The sequence below is a fragment of the Fusarium oxysporum genome, chromosome 13, assembly GCF_000149955.1.
Source record: "Fusarium oxysporum f. sp. lycopersici 4287 chromosome 13, whole genome shotgun sequence".
In the NCBI taxonomy this organism is placed as follows: domain Eukaryota; kingdom Fungi; phylum Ascomycota; class Sordariomycetes; order Hypocreales; family Nectriaceae; genus Fusarium; species Fusarium oxysporum.
Genome location: NC_030998.1, coordinates 164,342 through 179,807, shown reverse-complemented (window position 1 = coordinate 179,807; position 15,466 = coordinate 164,342). Strand labels below are relative to the sequence as shown.

At 48.6% G+C, this 15,466-nt stretch overlaps 7 protein-coding genes across 7 annotated transcripts; 3 read left to right on the top strand and 4 right to left on the bottom strand.

The window, feature by feature from the left end:
• Positions 1-101: 101 nt before the first annotated feature.
• On the bottom strand, positions 102-1,299 carry FOXG_20634 (uncharacterized protein; the record flags this gene model as incomplete). Its single annotated transcript, XM_018400929.1, has 2 exons — positions 102-1,177; positions 1,239-1,299. The coding sequence occupies 2 exons, from the start codon at positions 1,297-1,299 to the stop codon at positions 102-104; spliced, it is 1,137 nt and encodes a 378-aa protein (XP_018250368.1).
• Positions 1,300-1,698: 399 nt separating this feature from the next.
• On the top strand, positions 1,699-2,318 carry FOXG_11946 (uncharacterized protein; the record flags this gene model as incomplete). The annotated part of the gene is made up of 2 exons (XM_018391674.1): positions 1,699-1,752; positions 1,809-2,318. The coding sequence occupies 2 exons, from the start codon at positions 1,699-1,701 to the stop codon at positions 2,316-2,318; spliced, it is 564 nt and encodes a 187-aa protein (XP_018250367.1).
• A 628-nt stretch (positions 2,319-2,946) lies between these two features.
• On the top strand, positions 2,947-4,052 carry FOXG_11945 (uncharacterized protein; the record flags this gene model as incomplete). Its single annotated transcript, XM_018391673.1, has 2 exons — positions 2,947-3,154; positions 3,211-4,052. The coding sequence occupies 2 exons, from the start codon at positions 2,947-2,949 to the stop codon at positions 4,050-4,052; spliced, it is 1,050 nt and encodes a 349-aa protein (XP_018250366.1).
• A 406-nt stretch (positions 4,053-4,458) lies between these two features.
• On the bottom strand, positions 4,459-6,323 carry FOXG_11944 (uncharacterized protein; the record flags this gene model as incomplete). The annotated part of the gene is made up of 3 exons (XM_018391672.1): positions 4,459-5,012; positions 5,072-6,091; positions 6,149-6,323. The coding sequence occupies 3 exons, from the start codon at positions 6,321-6,323 to the stop codon at positions 4,459-4,461; spliced, it is 1,749 nt and encodes a 582-aa protein (XP_018250365.1).
• An 824-nt stretch (positions 6,324-7,147) lies between these two features.
• FOXG_11943 (uncharacterized protein) lies at positions 7,148-8,908 on the bottom strand (the record flags this gene model as incomplete). Its single annotated transcript, XM_018391671.1, has 3 exons — positions 7,148-7,363; positions 7,415-8,605; positions 8,660-8,908. The coding sequence occupies 3 exons, from the start codon at positions 8,906-8,908 to the stop codon at positions 7,148-7,150; spliced, it is 1,656 nt and encodes a 551-aa protein (XP_018250364.1).
• A 966-nt stretch (positions 8,909-9,874) lies between these two features.
• FOXG_11942 (uncharacterized protein) lies at positions 9,875-12,384 on the top strand. Its single transcript, XM_018391670.1, has 6 exons — positions 9,875-10,133; positions 10,182-11,150; positions 11,197-11,601; positions 11,659-11,867; positions 11,916-12,116; positions 12,171-12,384. The coding sequence occupies exons 1-6, from the start codon at positions 9,952-9,954 to the stop codon at positions 12,329-12,331; spliced, it is 2,127 nt and encodes a 708-aa protein (XP_018250363.1). The 5' UTR covers positions 9,875-9,951; the 3' UTR covers positions 12,332-12,384.
• Positions 12,385-12,413: 29 nt separating this feature from the next.
• On the bottom strand, positions 12,414-14,953 carry FOXG_11941 (uncharacterized protein). Its single transcript, XM_018391669.1, has 5 exons — positions 14,599-14,953; positions 13,476-14,535; positions 13,334-13,418; positions 13,187-13,272; positions 12,414-13,135 (listed from the first exon to the last, which is right to left on the bottom strand). The coding sequence occupies exons 1-5, from the start codon at positions 14,895-14,897 to the stop codon at positions 12,500-12,502; spliced, it is 2,166 nt and encodes a 721-aa protein (XP_018250362.1). The 5' UTR covers positions 14,898-14,953; the 3' UTR covers positions 12,414-12,499.
• Positions 14,954-15,466: the final 513 nt, after the last annotated feature.

The window sequence follows — 15,466 nt, the reverse complement described above, 5'->3', positions numbered from 1 at the left end:
CTCACACGCTTTGACTCACAGTGCCTTGCTATCCTAGAATGTGATGATGACATGCTAGCCAACTACCACTGAAACCGATCCTACATTCACTCCAGCCCTTGTTAAATTCTTGTAGCTAGCAAATCTCTCATCCAGTCTTTCATATGCTGGATGCACTCTCCATATCGTTCTTCCTGACCCTCAAGCAAGATAAAGTCATGTGCTTGCCTGGTCTGCATATCGACACGCACATCCAGCTTGGGATTCAAGTAACGGATCTCACGGACAAGGGCAATGCCCTGGTCTCTGAAGACCTCATGAGCCCCCACGCTGACGTAAAGCTGCTTCAGGATAGATTCCATGCCCTCAAAACACGACTTATCCCTATCAAGGGGAAATGCAAGGCTGGCTGACGTCTCTTCGATATTAGGACCCAGCAGCTCCCTCGTGGACTTGTCTACGGTAGGGCCAGAAAGCATATCAATCCAACAATTTTCCCTGAATGATACATCGTCGGTGCAGCGCGTGACCCATGGTGAGACAAGGAACGCCCCTAGCAATGGCTCGGGCAATGAAACCTCTGGGACTGCGGGATGGGGTTCAATCAGATGGCACAGAAGCTGCGCTGTCAAATTCGCACCCGCAGAATCCCCTCCAATAACGATATCTCGAGGTCGAACCTTTGAAGATAAAAGATGGGCTAGGGCGTCGGCAGCCTGGCGGAGTTGTACGGGGTATCTCGCCTCAGGACAGAGTGTGTATTCGAGGACTGCCACTGCGACTTCGGTTTCCATCTCAATGCCAGCAGCAACATACGCCCGCCAACACCATTCTAGATGACCCGGCAGGAGTGGGCAAACATAACCTCCACCGTGAAAAAACACAATGACCTTCTTTGCTTCACGCCGATTACCAATCCAAAGTAGCGACGAATTTCCGTCATCTAGAGGCTCCCAGTCATAGCGAAGCCTTGAAGCCGCCGTTGGGTCTCCTACTTTCTTGGCCTTGGCAATTCTTCGTCCTATCCAAGACTTGTATACCTCTTTAGTCGAAAGGGACAAGTACTGGATCTGCCGGGGAGAGAAGGTTCGTAGAACTACCTTGATGACTGCACAAACAAGAAATAAACGCGCCGGTAGGCCTCTAGTCCAGGCAATCAGGAGGGAGCGTGATACGGAAGCAAACATCTGCCAAGGTACTGCGAGGAGAGAAAGATCAGCGGGCAATCAAGTCGCATGAATTGGCGGGACAGACTATACCTATGCATGTTAGACGGAGAGCCAGCTCAAGCTTCTCCAAGTTAGAAAATTTATGAGGCATCGCGAACAAAAACGTGAGTTTGCGTCTCCAAACTTGTCTGATTCACCAGGTGGCTATCGAGCTCTTGTGCTCGGGAAGACATGCAAGGACCACAGCATCTCGAAGATCCCGTTTCAAGGGTCCTGCCAGTTTAGAGCCTTTGTCCTTCCGTGGTACCGATGGGAGGCGGGTGTCATCCGGTTTAGCATGAGGCTTGCTTACGGAAACAAGCCGCCAGCAAGTTAGCCACAGGTCCCTTGCTTCCGTGTAATGGGAGAGAACATAGGCCTCAAAGGCGCCCTAGCCCAAACTAGCGGATACGCATATTTCGAAAATAGTTAAAGCAAGCCAGTTTGGTTCTTACTTCAGAAACAAAGCCACAATACGTAAACAGCCATAAGCGAAATCCGAAAGGCAGTCATGGCAGCTCCTCAAGCTAAAACCACTAAAGACCTTAATGGGAACTGGGTAATGGTGAGGCATGCCAGCTCATTGCATGTGTTCTAATACTGATATATACACAATACTAGAATAAGGGCCTGTCCGACAGTCCTGACCCAATCCTTCGAGCACAAGGCATCGGATACCTTACTCGCAAAGGCGTCAACCTCGCAACAATTCACCTGAAAATCAAGCAGTATGAACACGTTCATACGAGCTCGACTACCGGCATTGTCACCTGCATTGAGTCCACTCAGACGGCCTCAGGTTTGAAGAGCACCAAGGAGATTCGATATCTCGATAACGAATTCCGCGATCATTATGACTGGCTTTTTGGCACAGTCAAAGCCCAGGCCCGTTGGGTGGCCCTAGAGGATATTGAAGATGCTGTTTTGAAGGAGGGTTGGCTTGTAGAGGGGGAGGGTAACGGACTCGTGCTCTGTCATGCTGTGAGCCAAGAGAATGGATGGACTGCTAGTCAGATTTGGGGCTTTCAAGTGGTTGGGGGTGAGAGACGGTATTGTATGCGCGTTGCAGTCGCCTCAAAGGGTGACCAAAAGGCTTACGCCCGATTCGTGTACGATTATCAGTTAGAGTAGACTCTCTTTAGCAGATATTTTGAGCATTTGCATGAGCACCATATTTAGCGAGACTTGTCACAACATCGAACCCGGCATGACAGCCAACAGAGCTCAGTATGTGTATCAGTGCTTTTTGGTTATTGAGATGGCGGGGCTGTAGGGCAAGCTAGTAACAAGGCTGATCAAGTAAACGTGCGTCACAATGGCAGCGATAGCTTGTGTATCCTTAATATTTTGTGTCTGAAATAAGGCCTGGATATGATTTCAACAAGCGCCGCATAGCATGGTGTAGATCCGAAGAGACAGGCACATCACAAAGGCAAGTCAGTTTCGTCAATGTGCCGAAAACCGGGTTATCGTAGCAAGTCGCGGAGGCGTTCCTGTCACGTCCATCGGGACAGTTCCGCCAACGAATCAGGTTGGCCTAGGAGCCTCGGGCCGATGCCGTGAGCAACTCTTAACCTCCGTGAACCAGTGCATGGATACGGGGTGGTGTTGCAGAGTACAACCCATTTCATTACTTGCCTGTCATGACATAGCGCCGCCCAAGTTTTGCCAAGATAAAATGCGGTTCCGTCCAGCAAACCTTGACATTCCTCGCTCTAATTCTTGGACCACAAGTTTTTCTAACTATCTTTCTGTAAATATGAACCAACTTCGCTCCGTTCTCAACGGCCTACTCATCTTGGTGTCATTTGTCTTTTCCGAAAGAATTGACACCCACATCCATGCTCTGCCACCGGCGTACTTGAATGCTCTTGCAGCCACCGGGGGCGATCCTTCGGGGTATCCAACACCGGAATGGAGTCTGGATGCGGCCATCAAGTCGATGAACGCGATTGGGACATCTCTCGGTAAGCGCAAAGACAAGCCTAACCGTGCTGAGCCAGGCTTACACGACGTTTTCTAGGCATCTTGTCTGTTTCATCCCCTGGTGTCTCAATTGCTGGGATAGGCGAAGCCGCGAGAAAACTTGCCCGCAAATTGAACAACGATCTTGGCACCTACGCCTCTACGGGCAAGCACAGGGGTAAAATCGGATTCTTTGGAGCTCTTCCCGACTTTCAGGACGTCAATGGCACATTGTTGGAGCTCGATTACTTGTACAGAGAACAAAAACTCTGTAACGGTGTTATTGTCTTTACAAGCTACGGCGGAAAGCTCCTCGGTGATTCCGAATTCGCACCTATTTGGGCCAGACTGCAGAAATATAAGGCCCTTGTGTTTCTACACCCATCAGTACTAGACGTCGAACCTCGCCTGATTGGCCCAGGCATCCCACAGCCTATTGTCGACTACCCTCTTGCGACCACCCGTGCGGCCACGGATCTTGTTATGACAGGCACCATTCGAGCTTGCCCTGACATCGATATTGTCCTTTCCCATGCTGGTGGAACTATTCCATTTGTCGGCGGCCGAGCCATAGGTGCGCTAGGTATTCCTACTATAGCAAAGCAAGTCAAAGTCAATCTTGTACAAGCTAAGGAGGATTTTGCTCGCTTTTATTACGACATTGCTCTTAGCACCAGTGCCGCCCAGCTGGATGGTTTGCTTGACTTTACTAGTCCGGATAAGATCTTATTTGGGTCTGACTTTCCTTATGTGCCTCAGTATGGAATTGATGCTATTCTACTCGGGTATCACAATTATGTCAAGACAAATTCGAGGGGGGACAAGGTTGCTCCTGAGGTGTTGCAACGGAATTCACTAAAGCTCCTGAATAAGCATGCTCAGGGACAGAAATATACCTAAGGCGTATAAACCTGTCTCAACGTGCTGTTAAGCAAGTACTAAGATACTTATTATAATTCTCTTTAATGTATAAATAAACTATTACTTGAACTGTTTTATATCTGCCTATCCACCTCTGTAATTTGAAGAGGTAGGTAGTGTTTATGTTCCAGCCAGCCCCCTAGTAATAAGGGTGAAGACTGTATTTATAAACAGGTTCAGATTAGGGAGATGTTGCTCTGCTACCCGTTTTGTTTCAACCGTGCATTAGTAAGTAATACATCAGAGGGCAAGTAAGGGCATCAACCATGGATGCAAATTACCAAGAAGCTTCACAAGCAAAGACTGAAAAGGCTCACTGCTATATTGATATTGTAATAAAAAAGCCCTCAGCTAAAAATGGTAGTAAAGAGGTCTGATTCTTATACTAAATATGTAGGAGGTCCTTCAAGAGCATTGGCCCATAAGTTTTAATATCTTCTTGATACCTCCACGACAAATAGAAAGAGATAAACAGGAACGAGCCGCCAGCGATAAGAAACACAGTCCGAATGAGTTGCACAAATAAAGACGCTTTAGTGCTGGTATTGCCACCCTGACCCGAAGTCCTTAGCTTCTGTATAAAAGAGTAGAAGGGTAGGTGACCCTCTGGGTCAGGACTTACCGCAATCTTCCAATCACCCCAAACGGGGAATAAGCTCCTATACCAAAAATATGTCTGAGAATATGGGTAACTCATGGCATTCCATGTGCGGTTCGCCTTCGCGCTAGTCTGGATATACCAGCTCTGACATCCAGAGTTCCACACAGTCTTGGCGAGGTCATCTTGGATCCGGTCGACATAGCGCTTTTCGGCGTCTTCGCAAAGCTCAACGACGCCTTCTGGGCTGTTGAGGACGGGCTTTAGGATTCGCAATGCGTAATTGATACTGTTCTCGGCAGCCATGATAGCCGAAGTGTGGCCCGTTGCAGCATTAGGGCCTAATCACGGAGTTAGCCAGGCTTGTTGACTTGCAATGATAGTGAGGCCAGGTACTTACCCAAGAGAATGAAGAAGTTGGGGAATCCACTCATAGCGGAGCAGTTGTAAGCCTCGGCTCCGCCAAATGACTCCCAGTGCTGGGTTAAGGTTCCCTTCCGCCCAACAACCTCAATGCCTCCAAGGAATGTGTTGGTGACATAGCCATTTGCCAGCACAATGACATCAGCTTCTATGAAACCACGGTCCGTCTCAATTCCACCCTCAGTAATCCTCAAGGCAGATTCGTTGGTTAGGGTCAGATTTTTAGAATGGAGAGAATCAAGGTAGCCAGAGTCAAAGATCCGTCTCTTGCAACCGACCTCAAAATTCGGAATTAAGATATCGTGATACTTAGTCGGAGCACGCGTCTTCATGTAGTCCTCAGCCTGAGCGCGGCGCTTCTGGCGGAACTTAGCACCAGATGGGGTCATAGGGAAACCCCTCAACTCATTCTCAGCAGCCAAAAAGATGATCAGTCGCTGTATCGACATGCTGCCTGGTATATACTTGAAAAGTAGTCGCATAGCATCAGTGTACGCCCCATCAATGGGTGGCAGGATCCAGTGCTTAGAGCGGATTATTTGCGTCAGATGTTTTGTCTTATCAACGATAGATGGGACAATCTGGGCAGCGGTACAACCATTGCCAATGACGATTACCTTCTTAACCACGATATCAACATCGTCTCTCCATTTAGAAGAGTGGAAGATGGGACCTTTGAAGTTCTCGGAGCCGGGGATATCAATCTCCCGAGGTGTCACAAGCTGGCCAGCCCCCGCAAAGAGGAATTTGCATTCGTGATGAAAGACGTGGCCCGTCTTGGAGTGATGAACATGTAATACCCATCGCTTCTTGCGCTCGACCCATTCGCACTTTTCGACATTAACACCGAATGTCATCTTTGGCGGTAGTCCGTACTTGTCAGCGACTCCTTTCAGATACTTCCAGAGTTCATCTTGGGAGGGCAGAATCCGAGACCAGTCTGGGTTGGGCTCGAAGGAGAAGCTGTAGAGGGCGCTTGGCACATCGCAAGCAGCGCCTGATAAGTCAGCCTAGGAGTTCATCCGGGGCCTGTCTCGTAGCCTCTGAGCCATACCTGGGTATGTATTTGTGAACCATGTTCCACCCAGTTCACTATGCCGTTCAAAGAAACGTATGTCGGTAATGCCGTACCATCGTTTAAGAGTCGCGCCCAGCGCAATGGCGGAAAAGCCAGAGCCAATGCATGCGAATTGGCTGTAATTCCGTCCACTTTCTTTAGCTGTAGCCATGTTGGAGAAACCTTTTTTGCGTCTGAGGACTGTGATGATTGTAAGGGTCTGGTTGTGGTAAAGTTTGAACCTGAGGACCTCTTTCTTATAATTGTCGCACTTGCAGGATCCAAACCATGTGAAGTATCTCAAATCCTAGGACGATTGGATGCCTTGGTCAGTGCGACTAATTCCCCGTGTCAAAGTCCTTTGTTGCAGCAGAGCTTTTGCGTCAGGCCGAGGTAGCTCCTGCGCCGGGATGCTTCCGAAGAGAACGGGTGAGTCCCGTGGCTATCCGTTTTGAGGAATTCCTAGATGCAAGAGCTGTAAAAATTCCCCTACGGCGGCAAAACAGGCACAGTCCAAGATGGTTCGGCAATTACTGGCAGAAGACTGGAGCGAATGGTTAATCTAAGTGCCCATGTTTCACTAAGTTCTCGGTGGTGATATAAACTCTCAGCCACAAGTCTCAACTGTAAAGAACACATCTGGCTTACAACTTTACCAAAATAACTAACCAATTGCTAGCCAATGTTTCTCGATGATTTAGTACTCGGTCAGCGCTAGATCAACATGACTTCAAGACATAGGGATCTGGAGCTAGTGCCTGCAGGTCAATCTTAAGATGTCATCTTTACGGAAGACTGAAGATTATATATGGGATGCTCACAAACCGCTGTGGAGGAGAAATAGACTTGATGTGGTTTGGACATTGGTCTCGCGACTTTAGTACATATAGCTCTCACTTTCGAAACTACCACATATATGTATTCTAACGCCTGTCTATTTAAACTCGGGCCACCATTTCCAATAAGACCGGAATACATGACTTTGGGCACTGCGGGCTACTCTAGCCTAGTCAAAGAGCTGACGAGTGTATGAACTATGAAGAGCATCATTATAGTTGCACCTGGTCCATGCGCGCGTCCTCCAAAACACCAGCTTTCGGTGGCTTCTTTGATAATAAGAGCCTCGTAAGCCTCGCTTCGGATAGTAGATTTGACAGGGAATGGCTCATCTACAGACTCTAGGTTAAGAATCTTGGCATTATATGGCCCATCCTGCGCATCATTAGCAAAGAAGAGCAAGAATCCTCCTAGTTATAGACTTACCGGCTTGAAGTCAACGCATTGAACAAGCCTCGCAATATTAAGAAATAGACTCCTCTGCGCCAGACGGTAGCCAACGCAGATCCGCCGTCCACCTCCAAATTGCCAGAGCCCATGGCTGATGTCCATCTCGTGACCATCCATCCATCTCTCTGGATAGAACGCTTCCGGCTTCTCAAACTCGTTACCAACGGGGACTTCGTTGATGGTGAAGCCAGTGCCAGCTGGGAAGAGGTATCCTTCGAACTCGATATCTTGCGACGCAACGTGATCTGGCGTAAGTATAAAGATCGGTCGCCAGCGCAGTACTTCCTTAGCAATCGCGCAGATAAATCGCAGATTGTCCATGTCGGAGAGAACGGGCAAGCGTGCCTGTTCTCCAACACCGCATATACTGTCGACATCGGCTCTTGCCTTGCGAAAAGGCTCTGGATACTCCAGCATTGCCATCACCATGATATTGAGTGCTTCTCGGGTGGTGTCGCTTCCAGCCTCTATCAGCTGCATAGCAAGATACATGCAGTCCTGATCATCGCCCTTGTATCGTGTTTCTTCGTTAAGGAGTACGTCTCGTACGAAAGATGGAGGTGCAGTGCCATTTTCGACTTGCTTTCTCACAGGGTCCCACCATGACCGATAGACGTCATGATTCCATTTTCCCAGGGCTTCCCAGTGAGATCGCCAGACTTGTAGAAATTTGGGTAATCTGGCGAGATCTGGGAACCAGTCGATAATGCTAGATCCAATACTGCCAACGAAGAAGGTGACGCAGTTTTGTAGGTCGGCTAGTTCTTGGGTTGATTTGCCCAGGCGCTCTCCAAGCGCAATCCGATGGATCACTGAGTTCGCATATCGATAGTGATGTTTATACCATAGATGGGGCTTGAACAAATACTCGGCCATCATCTGAGTACTCTCAAGCTCCTGCCATTCGCCATATTGCTTTAAAGATGTACCGTTGAGAAGGCTATGCATGACGCGTCGTCGCTCCATCCAAGCCTCCTGGGGCAAAATCAGAGATCTACCGTCGCGGCTTACAATCCCACTCGATATAGGCATTGGAGACCTTGTGTTCGTTGCACTTCCTCGCTTTGCAATGATTTCTGAGACAACCCGGCTGGAATTCAGGAAGATCCAGGTCTTCGAGCCAAGGTGGACAGTCGTCATTTCGCCATAGGTGGCAAGTTCACGGAGCTGCAGTAGACTCAGCCGACACAGCCTCTCAACTGTCGATAAGAGGAAACTTACATATTTGTGATCAGGGTCACCTCGTGCCTCCTTCAACTTGTGTAAACTTCCAATTATAGGTAATCCGGGCGGCCCAGGAGGTAGATGTGATTTTCTGCCATCTCTGAGCCTCCGTTTACCTACAGGCTCAAAGTATTTTGCAACAACGACAAGGAGAAGGACGGCGAGACATAGTGAAAGAGCGAGGAAGGATGCGGCCGGCACCCTCTCAAAAGCATAAGAGAGATAAGGGGTGATTTGACTGATCATTTTATCGAGGTGTCTCGTGCAGGAAATTGACCAACAAAAACCACCAAAAGCTGCATTTTTTAATCGAGTAGCAATTTTCGTCTTCAAGTTATCCTTTATGTCGCTGATACAGATTTTGGGGCGCCGCAGCTTCCTCAACAGTGTATGACGTGTAAATTCTGGGCCATGTAATCGGAACGCTGCCGAAAGAGAAGAGACCATATCAAGACCATTACGGTCGGGTTTTAGATTAGCAACCCTAATTGGGATTCGCAATTACACGCTGTGCGACACATGCAAGGGAACAGTTGGTCCGCCATTCACTATACCGCCGCATGATGCTTGGCACGCGTCTGTTTGCTACCTCGTACCGAGAGTGAGCGGATTCAATCCGGCACCGCCGGGTTCTGGCTGGCATTCACGGGTTCAAGCCGCGAACCCACACACCGTCAATTACCGAAGGAAGGTCAGCGTGATGCTCAGTATATAATAGTGAACAATCTTCAATATCATGGTTTTTTTCGACATCTATGCTCCTTTAAAACTATTTACTTTCCTGGGGGTACAGGTGAGTGATGATTAACTTGTTTAGGGTTTGGCCTCGGCAGCTGGTTTCTCGCCCTGCTGCTAACAGCCTAACCTGGAGCGGAGAATGCAGTCGGAAGCGTTCCGCCACTCAGGCACGCTGGCGCGGGACCATCCCGGAACGAAGTGGAATAGTGAAGGTACTGGGATATAAGCGTCTTCTGTTGATAAACTATGTATTTAAGGTAAATGTGATTCTTATGAAGAAGATATAGTAGCTCTATTAATAGTAAAATAATATATAAGCATTATTAATTATTTTATAATTCTTAATTAAAATAGTATTAATATTACTTCCTGTAGACTTTAGTAACAAGGGGCTAGAGTTGTCGGAGCGCTAAAGGATGGCTTTTGCCCCTCATCCATCCCCGTGCGAGCCGACTTTTGGAGCAGGCAAAACACTGCCTGCAAAGTAGATTTGGTTATCTACATAGCACGCTATCGGTGAGCTGTGTCTACCCGGAACGTACCTATCCAAGATGTCAGAGCAGCAACCACGCCAACGCCGTCGCAAGGTGACGCTGGCCTGCGAACCTTGCCGGGAACGCAAGGCCCGTTGCGACGGGGTCAAGCCGCTCTGCTCAACATGTCGGCGCCGACAATTAGGCATTGAGCAGTGCATCTACCAGGTGGGGAATGCGCGGACGGCATGTAGCGACGAGTAAGTGGTAGGATTTGAGAGGATACATTAACTGACTGATTGTTATAGCTACACAAAATCTCTCCACGACCGTATTCGCCAGCTGGAGCAGGCTTGTACGGCGCATGGTATAAACCCTGACACGCTCCAGAATGTACACGTGGACAGGCAGGTCTACACACAGAGCCAAGCCGAGCTAGACGCTGTCGTCATGGGAATATCACAGGGTCAAATACTTACTCCATTATCATCGTCTGCCAACGAGAGTATCGAGAGTTCTACCAATGCTAGGCGGGTCACTGCTATGGGAACAGCTACATCCGAAGAGGGCATCGCGCAATGTCGCGACACGAGTCAGGCTTTCTACGGTTCGTCTTCTGCTGCTTCTTTCTTGAATGAGGCTTGTGGAACTGCGAGTCCACTCTTGGCTCGTCAGGCATCCAGACACTCCCAGGCCGCTACTTTACAGAACCCATCTGTCTTTAACGGCATGGAAAAGTTCGTCCTTCCCCCACGGGCCCTGGCAGATCATCTCAAAGAGAGATACTTTAAACGGGCCTACTATCTGTATCCCATCTTCGACAAAGATGCTTTCGAGCATGCCTATGAGTCGCTGTGGCTACCAAGTGGACGGACCTCAACTGTAGATGAATATCGACATCTGGGTCTGGGGGAAGATCCAACTTCAATCGCATTTCATTCTTCACTTAATGCCATCTTCGCGCTTGGATGTATCTTCTCAGATCTTTCTAAGGCGGCGAAAACTACTGCCTACGAACTCTTCTTCAGTCGATCCAAGCAGAACATTGGCCTCGATTTGCTAGACTTGAACGACTTGAGCGTTGTCCAAACTCTCCTCCTGGTAGCGCTTGTCTTGCAGGGCACTCCATTCCCAGATCGCTGTTGGAATGCTGTTGGTATGGCATGTCGGGTGGCCCAAGGTCTTGGACTCCATAGCATACCGCCGTACGATCAGCACGAGTCACGGCTATGGCAGATTCGGCGCCGGACATGGCATGGATGCATTGTTCTGGATACGTAAGGACCAAAAAGCACTGTCACTTCAATTGCTAATAAAGTACAGTCTCGTGAGTATGACATTTGGACGGCCAACAATGATCACCAATCTCTCTGCGCTTGCTGTACCGGAGAGCATGACCTTTGATGTCCAAAGTGTAGAGGGTATTGCAAAAACCAAGCTGCATTTTCAGAATGAATCTGTTCGTTTGAGTATCATCCTTGATAGCATGCTATCAAAGGTGTACAAGCCCTGGCAATGCAGGGTCCCTGACGACGGCCAGAATCTTATGTCTCATACGAACACCGCCTGCCAGAGCATGGATATTTTCGTTGAGCTGCACAGGCGGCTTCAAGCCTTCGAGTCGAGTGTTCCCAGCTCTCTCTCGTGGACCAAACCCATAACTATGGAGTCCATCTCGCCGGAGGATGATAAGATCCTCGCCATTCAGAGAAATGTACTCCACGCACGGTACGATCTCTGGTACTATGAAGCATCAAACGAAATATGCTTGCTGACTCATATTAGTTTTATATATCTACGTGTCATGCTTTATCGGCCAATCTTGACTCAACTGCTAGCTTCTGACGCCTCGGATGATGCAGATGATGGCTTGCATTCATCCTTCAAGCGAGACGGAGCCAGAACATGCGTCAACTCTGCGATTCGACTGATAAATCTAGTTCATGATACCTTCCGTACAGAAAAAACTGGAGCGTGGTGGTGGAATAGTCTATGTAATTACGCCTTCTTCACCTGTATTCATTGGCTAACCGATGCTGTAGATGCCTGGACCGCTAGCCTCGTGCTCATGACATGTCGTCTATGCCCCTCGCTGTGGGCTACTCTAGACCATGTAGGAGTGGCCGAGTCATGGGAGAAATGCCACGCAGTTCTCGAGGCGCTCTCCTCCTTTAGCCTGTCTGTTCGGAAGTCGTTCGATCTACTCTTGAAGATGCATCAGACCATTACGATAGGACAAGAAGGTCAGTAAAAGGCTAAATTAAAGTTTTACCGGAACTAACAACGTGAGGCGGAAGACCACGGTTCAAATGAAGACCCAGAACAGAACCCAGTGCATGAATTATTGGATACAGTCCTGGAGGGAGATCTATCTCTCCAAGATGCTTTAACTCTATCTTTCCCATTTGACTCTGATACGATGGGCTTCCAATACTGGGAGGCAGCGAGTTTAGGGTGATAGTTGAAGAGAAATAGATACATAGTTCCTGGTCAAAATGGCTGATTTCGTCACTCATGATTTTTCACTTTCTCTGATGAATTTATGATGGTAAGATTTATCATTGTAATCTCGAGCAGAGATAACGCTATACACGCAGCAAGTGTCTCACGGAAAGATATCGCTTAACTACAACCTAGGGCGCTCCTGAGTATCCCGAGCCAACTCCTCTGCCATGGCCAAGCCAATGTGTTCACAGATCGCCATGGTAGTGACCATAGGGTTGACACCACTCGCACTAGGAAACACACTTGCATCCGCGACGATCAAATTCTCACAGCCCCAAACCCTCCCAAACTTATCCACGACTCCATCGGCTTCTTTGGTGCTCATGCGACACGTGCCCATCTGATGAGCAGAGCCATACGGTGTATCTGGCGTCTTGTTCCCATGAGCTTCCATTTTCTTTAGCCACTGCGAAAACCTTGGATCTATAGCCTCTGAGGGGCTGTGAGCACCATCCGACAAACTCTCCTGCTGCCGTATAAATGGCTCAAGACCGGGAAGAATGGGATGTATCTCCGTGGCGCCTTGGGTGTAGAGGATCTTTGCCAGGGCAAGCATGCCCTTCAAGTTGTTACTGACATCGAATTTGGAGGGAGTATAAACCAAACGCGGTGTGCCATTTATCGGGTCTGCTGTGACGTGGCCGCTGTGACGATCTCGAGTAATAGCAATGTATGCTTCCATGTGCCTGTACTTGGATATCATAGCTTTATATTCAGGCCCTGATGTCCAGTTGCACCATGTAAGACACATCGAAGGCTGTCACTAGATCAGTTTTGTTTCCAAATTTAGTTATTTGGGTAGACTTACTAGCATTGCGGGACGCTCAAGCCTTACACCGTGACCATGTCCGTCAATGTTGTCAAAGCTCGAGACAACAGAGGTGAGAATTCCGCCTGCAATGTGTTAACAAGCGAGCACTACTAGAATAGGGAAGTCTAGAGTATGGTGGCATACCTTCCCACGGCCGTGTCTCTTGTTCAAAGATTGCTGACACGAATGATGTTGGGTGTAGATGGAGGTTGCGTCCAATATGCTTGTTCTATCCTGCCGTGTTAGCAGGCCATAACAACGTCCAAAGAGAGCCTGTGTTGCTTACCTTGAGTCCACTATTCTTCAAGATGATCGGACTACACAGACTGCCAGCTGAAATCACAACTCTCTTCGCGTTAATTGTTACCGATCTTGCCGAAGAATCCGGGCCATCTCTTGGTCTCCAAGTGCCAGTCACACCACTGGCCACTTTCCTACCACCAGGGTTCTTAAAAAGTACTCTGTTAACGTAAAAACCTGACATGAACTTGGCTCCGCACCTGGCGGCATCTGGTAACCAACCATTCACTGGACCTTGCTTCTTACCCATCCAGCAACCCATGGAGCAGAATCCGTCCTGATGGTCGCAGTTGCCTGTGTTCTGGGGCACCGGCTTAGCGCTGTATCCAAGTCTGCGCCCACCTTCCAGCAAAACAGAGTTGCCGTGGTTTTGATTGATAGGCTCGTTGCTGACGCCCATGCGCTCGCAGACCGAGTCAAGATGTGCCTGAAACTTGGCTGATTTGAAGAACTCAAGCCCTCGCTCGTCAGCCCATTCATCGCGGACTGTGTTTTGGAGCTGTAGACACGCGCTCCAGTTGACTGTTCCGCCTCCGCCAAAGCATGATCCTGCAAGCGTAGAGATAGATCCATCTTCAGAGGATACCAGACCTCCCTGTTCGAAAAGGTGGAAATATCCTGCACTTTGATCGAGAGGTAGCGAAGAGGTTTCGAAATGATGTCCTTTATCTACGACCAAGACGCGGTGGCCTGCCATGGCAATTGTCCTTGCGACTACTCCTGCGCCGCATCCTGAACCCACAATAACAACATCTGTATCGAGTTGAACATGGTAATCCGAGTTGTTGAACTGCATGAACTCGAAGGGGTAGGATTCGACTGGGTGCCATCCAGGTGGAGTGGATGGAAAGCCAACGACTTCATTGAAAAGGGTACTTGATCGGAGATAAACATGCTTGCCAATGATTGAGAGTTGTTTGAAGAGGACGCGCAAGGTAGCTAGAGAGCTCCTTTGCCAAGAATTCAGCACTAGTGTCCGATCTTGGATAGACAGATCGCAAAACAGTGTGAAGTAACCAGTGAGAGTGAGGGCACCAGCTCGATTCCTGCCATATAACGATATTAAGAATCACCGTGCTGCTGGAAGGTCGGGAGTGGAGAAGGCTTACCCAAGAAGGGAACATACTGTGCCAATGGCAGACAGTTTATCGGCATGGAGATTGGCCAGCAGACGCTTCAAGATTTCCTGAAACAGTGGCATGTTGGAAGGCGTTTCGGCAAGAAAGGCATGGAGAGTAGAGGCATCACAGTTAGTAAGTAGAGCACTGGTCTGGCCAGCAGGTATCGTGCTTTCAGGACAAGGAGCGATAATGGTATCCATGATAGCCATCAAGACCTGCCATTGTGCATCTGTCAGAGGCCCTGAGCTTGGACCTTCTGGAAGGTCAATTCTAGTACGGGTCGCCATGATGAGGAGTATGTGTGTTACCCTGCTTTCAGAATGAATGAAATGCGAGGATCTGGCGCTTTGAGTCCCCAGGAAAGGCAGCAGACATCTTTTAGCTTTTCGGTGACCAGGTTACATCACATGTCAATCTGGGGTAAAGGCTACCCCGGGTTTGCCCCTCATTATTCAAGTTTGTTGGGCACTAACATCGTTAGCCCATTGCTGGAGCCATCCCGACTTAGATCTGCAAGAATCAGATCAGACAAATTCCCTCCGTTGTTCACAGATACGATTTCCCAGATCGACAGTGGATTATATAATGAAATCCAATAACTCCATTGTTATTTTCAAGATTATGTTGATTAGCTGTTACATTGATGTTTATATGTGATCGAAACCATATCCAGAATCGTGATGGTTTGAGAGTCAGATTCTGTTGGAAACATCCCTCGGCAGATCTTCGCAAGCTAGTCCTGAAATAAAATGCGGAGCGCTTCCGTGGTGGCCGATGGCACGATTCCGTAATCAGGCTTGTTGTTAGTGGGGGCAACTCGCGTCGAAGCCACCAACTGAATAATCATCAAAGCGTC

Excerpts from the sequence above, each read along its gene's own strand:
- FOXG_11942 (XM_018391670.1), top strand. The coding sequence starts at position 9,952 with ATGTCAGAGCAGCAACCACGCCAACGCCGTCGCAAGGTGACGCTGGCC. Across the intron at positions 10,134-10,181 it reads CGGACGGCATGTAGCGACGA|CTACACAAAATCTCTCCACG; the intron begins GTAAGTGGTAGG and ends TGATTGTTATAG. Across the intron at positions 12,117-12,170 it reads CATTACGATAGGACAAGAAG|ACCACGGTTCAAATGAAGAC; the intron begins GTCAGTAAAAGG and ends GTGAGGCGGAAG.
- FOXG_11941 (XM_018391669.1), bottom strand. The coding sequence starts at position 14,897 with ATGGCGACCCGTACTAGAATTGACCTTCCAGAAGGTCCAAGCTCAGGG. Across the intron at positions 14,536-14,598 it reads ACAGTATGTTCCCTTCTTGG|GAATCGAGCTGGTGCCCTCA; the intron begins GTAAGCCTTCTC and ends GTTATATGGCAG. Across the intron at positions 13,136-13,186 it reads TTGAGCGTCCCGCAATGCTA|CCTTCGATGTGTCTTACATG; the intron begins GTAAGTCTACCC and ends ATCTAGTGACAG.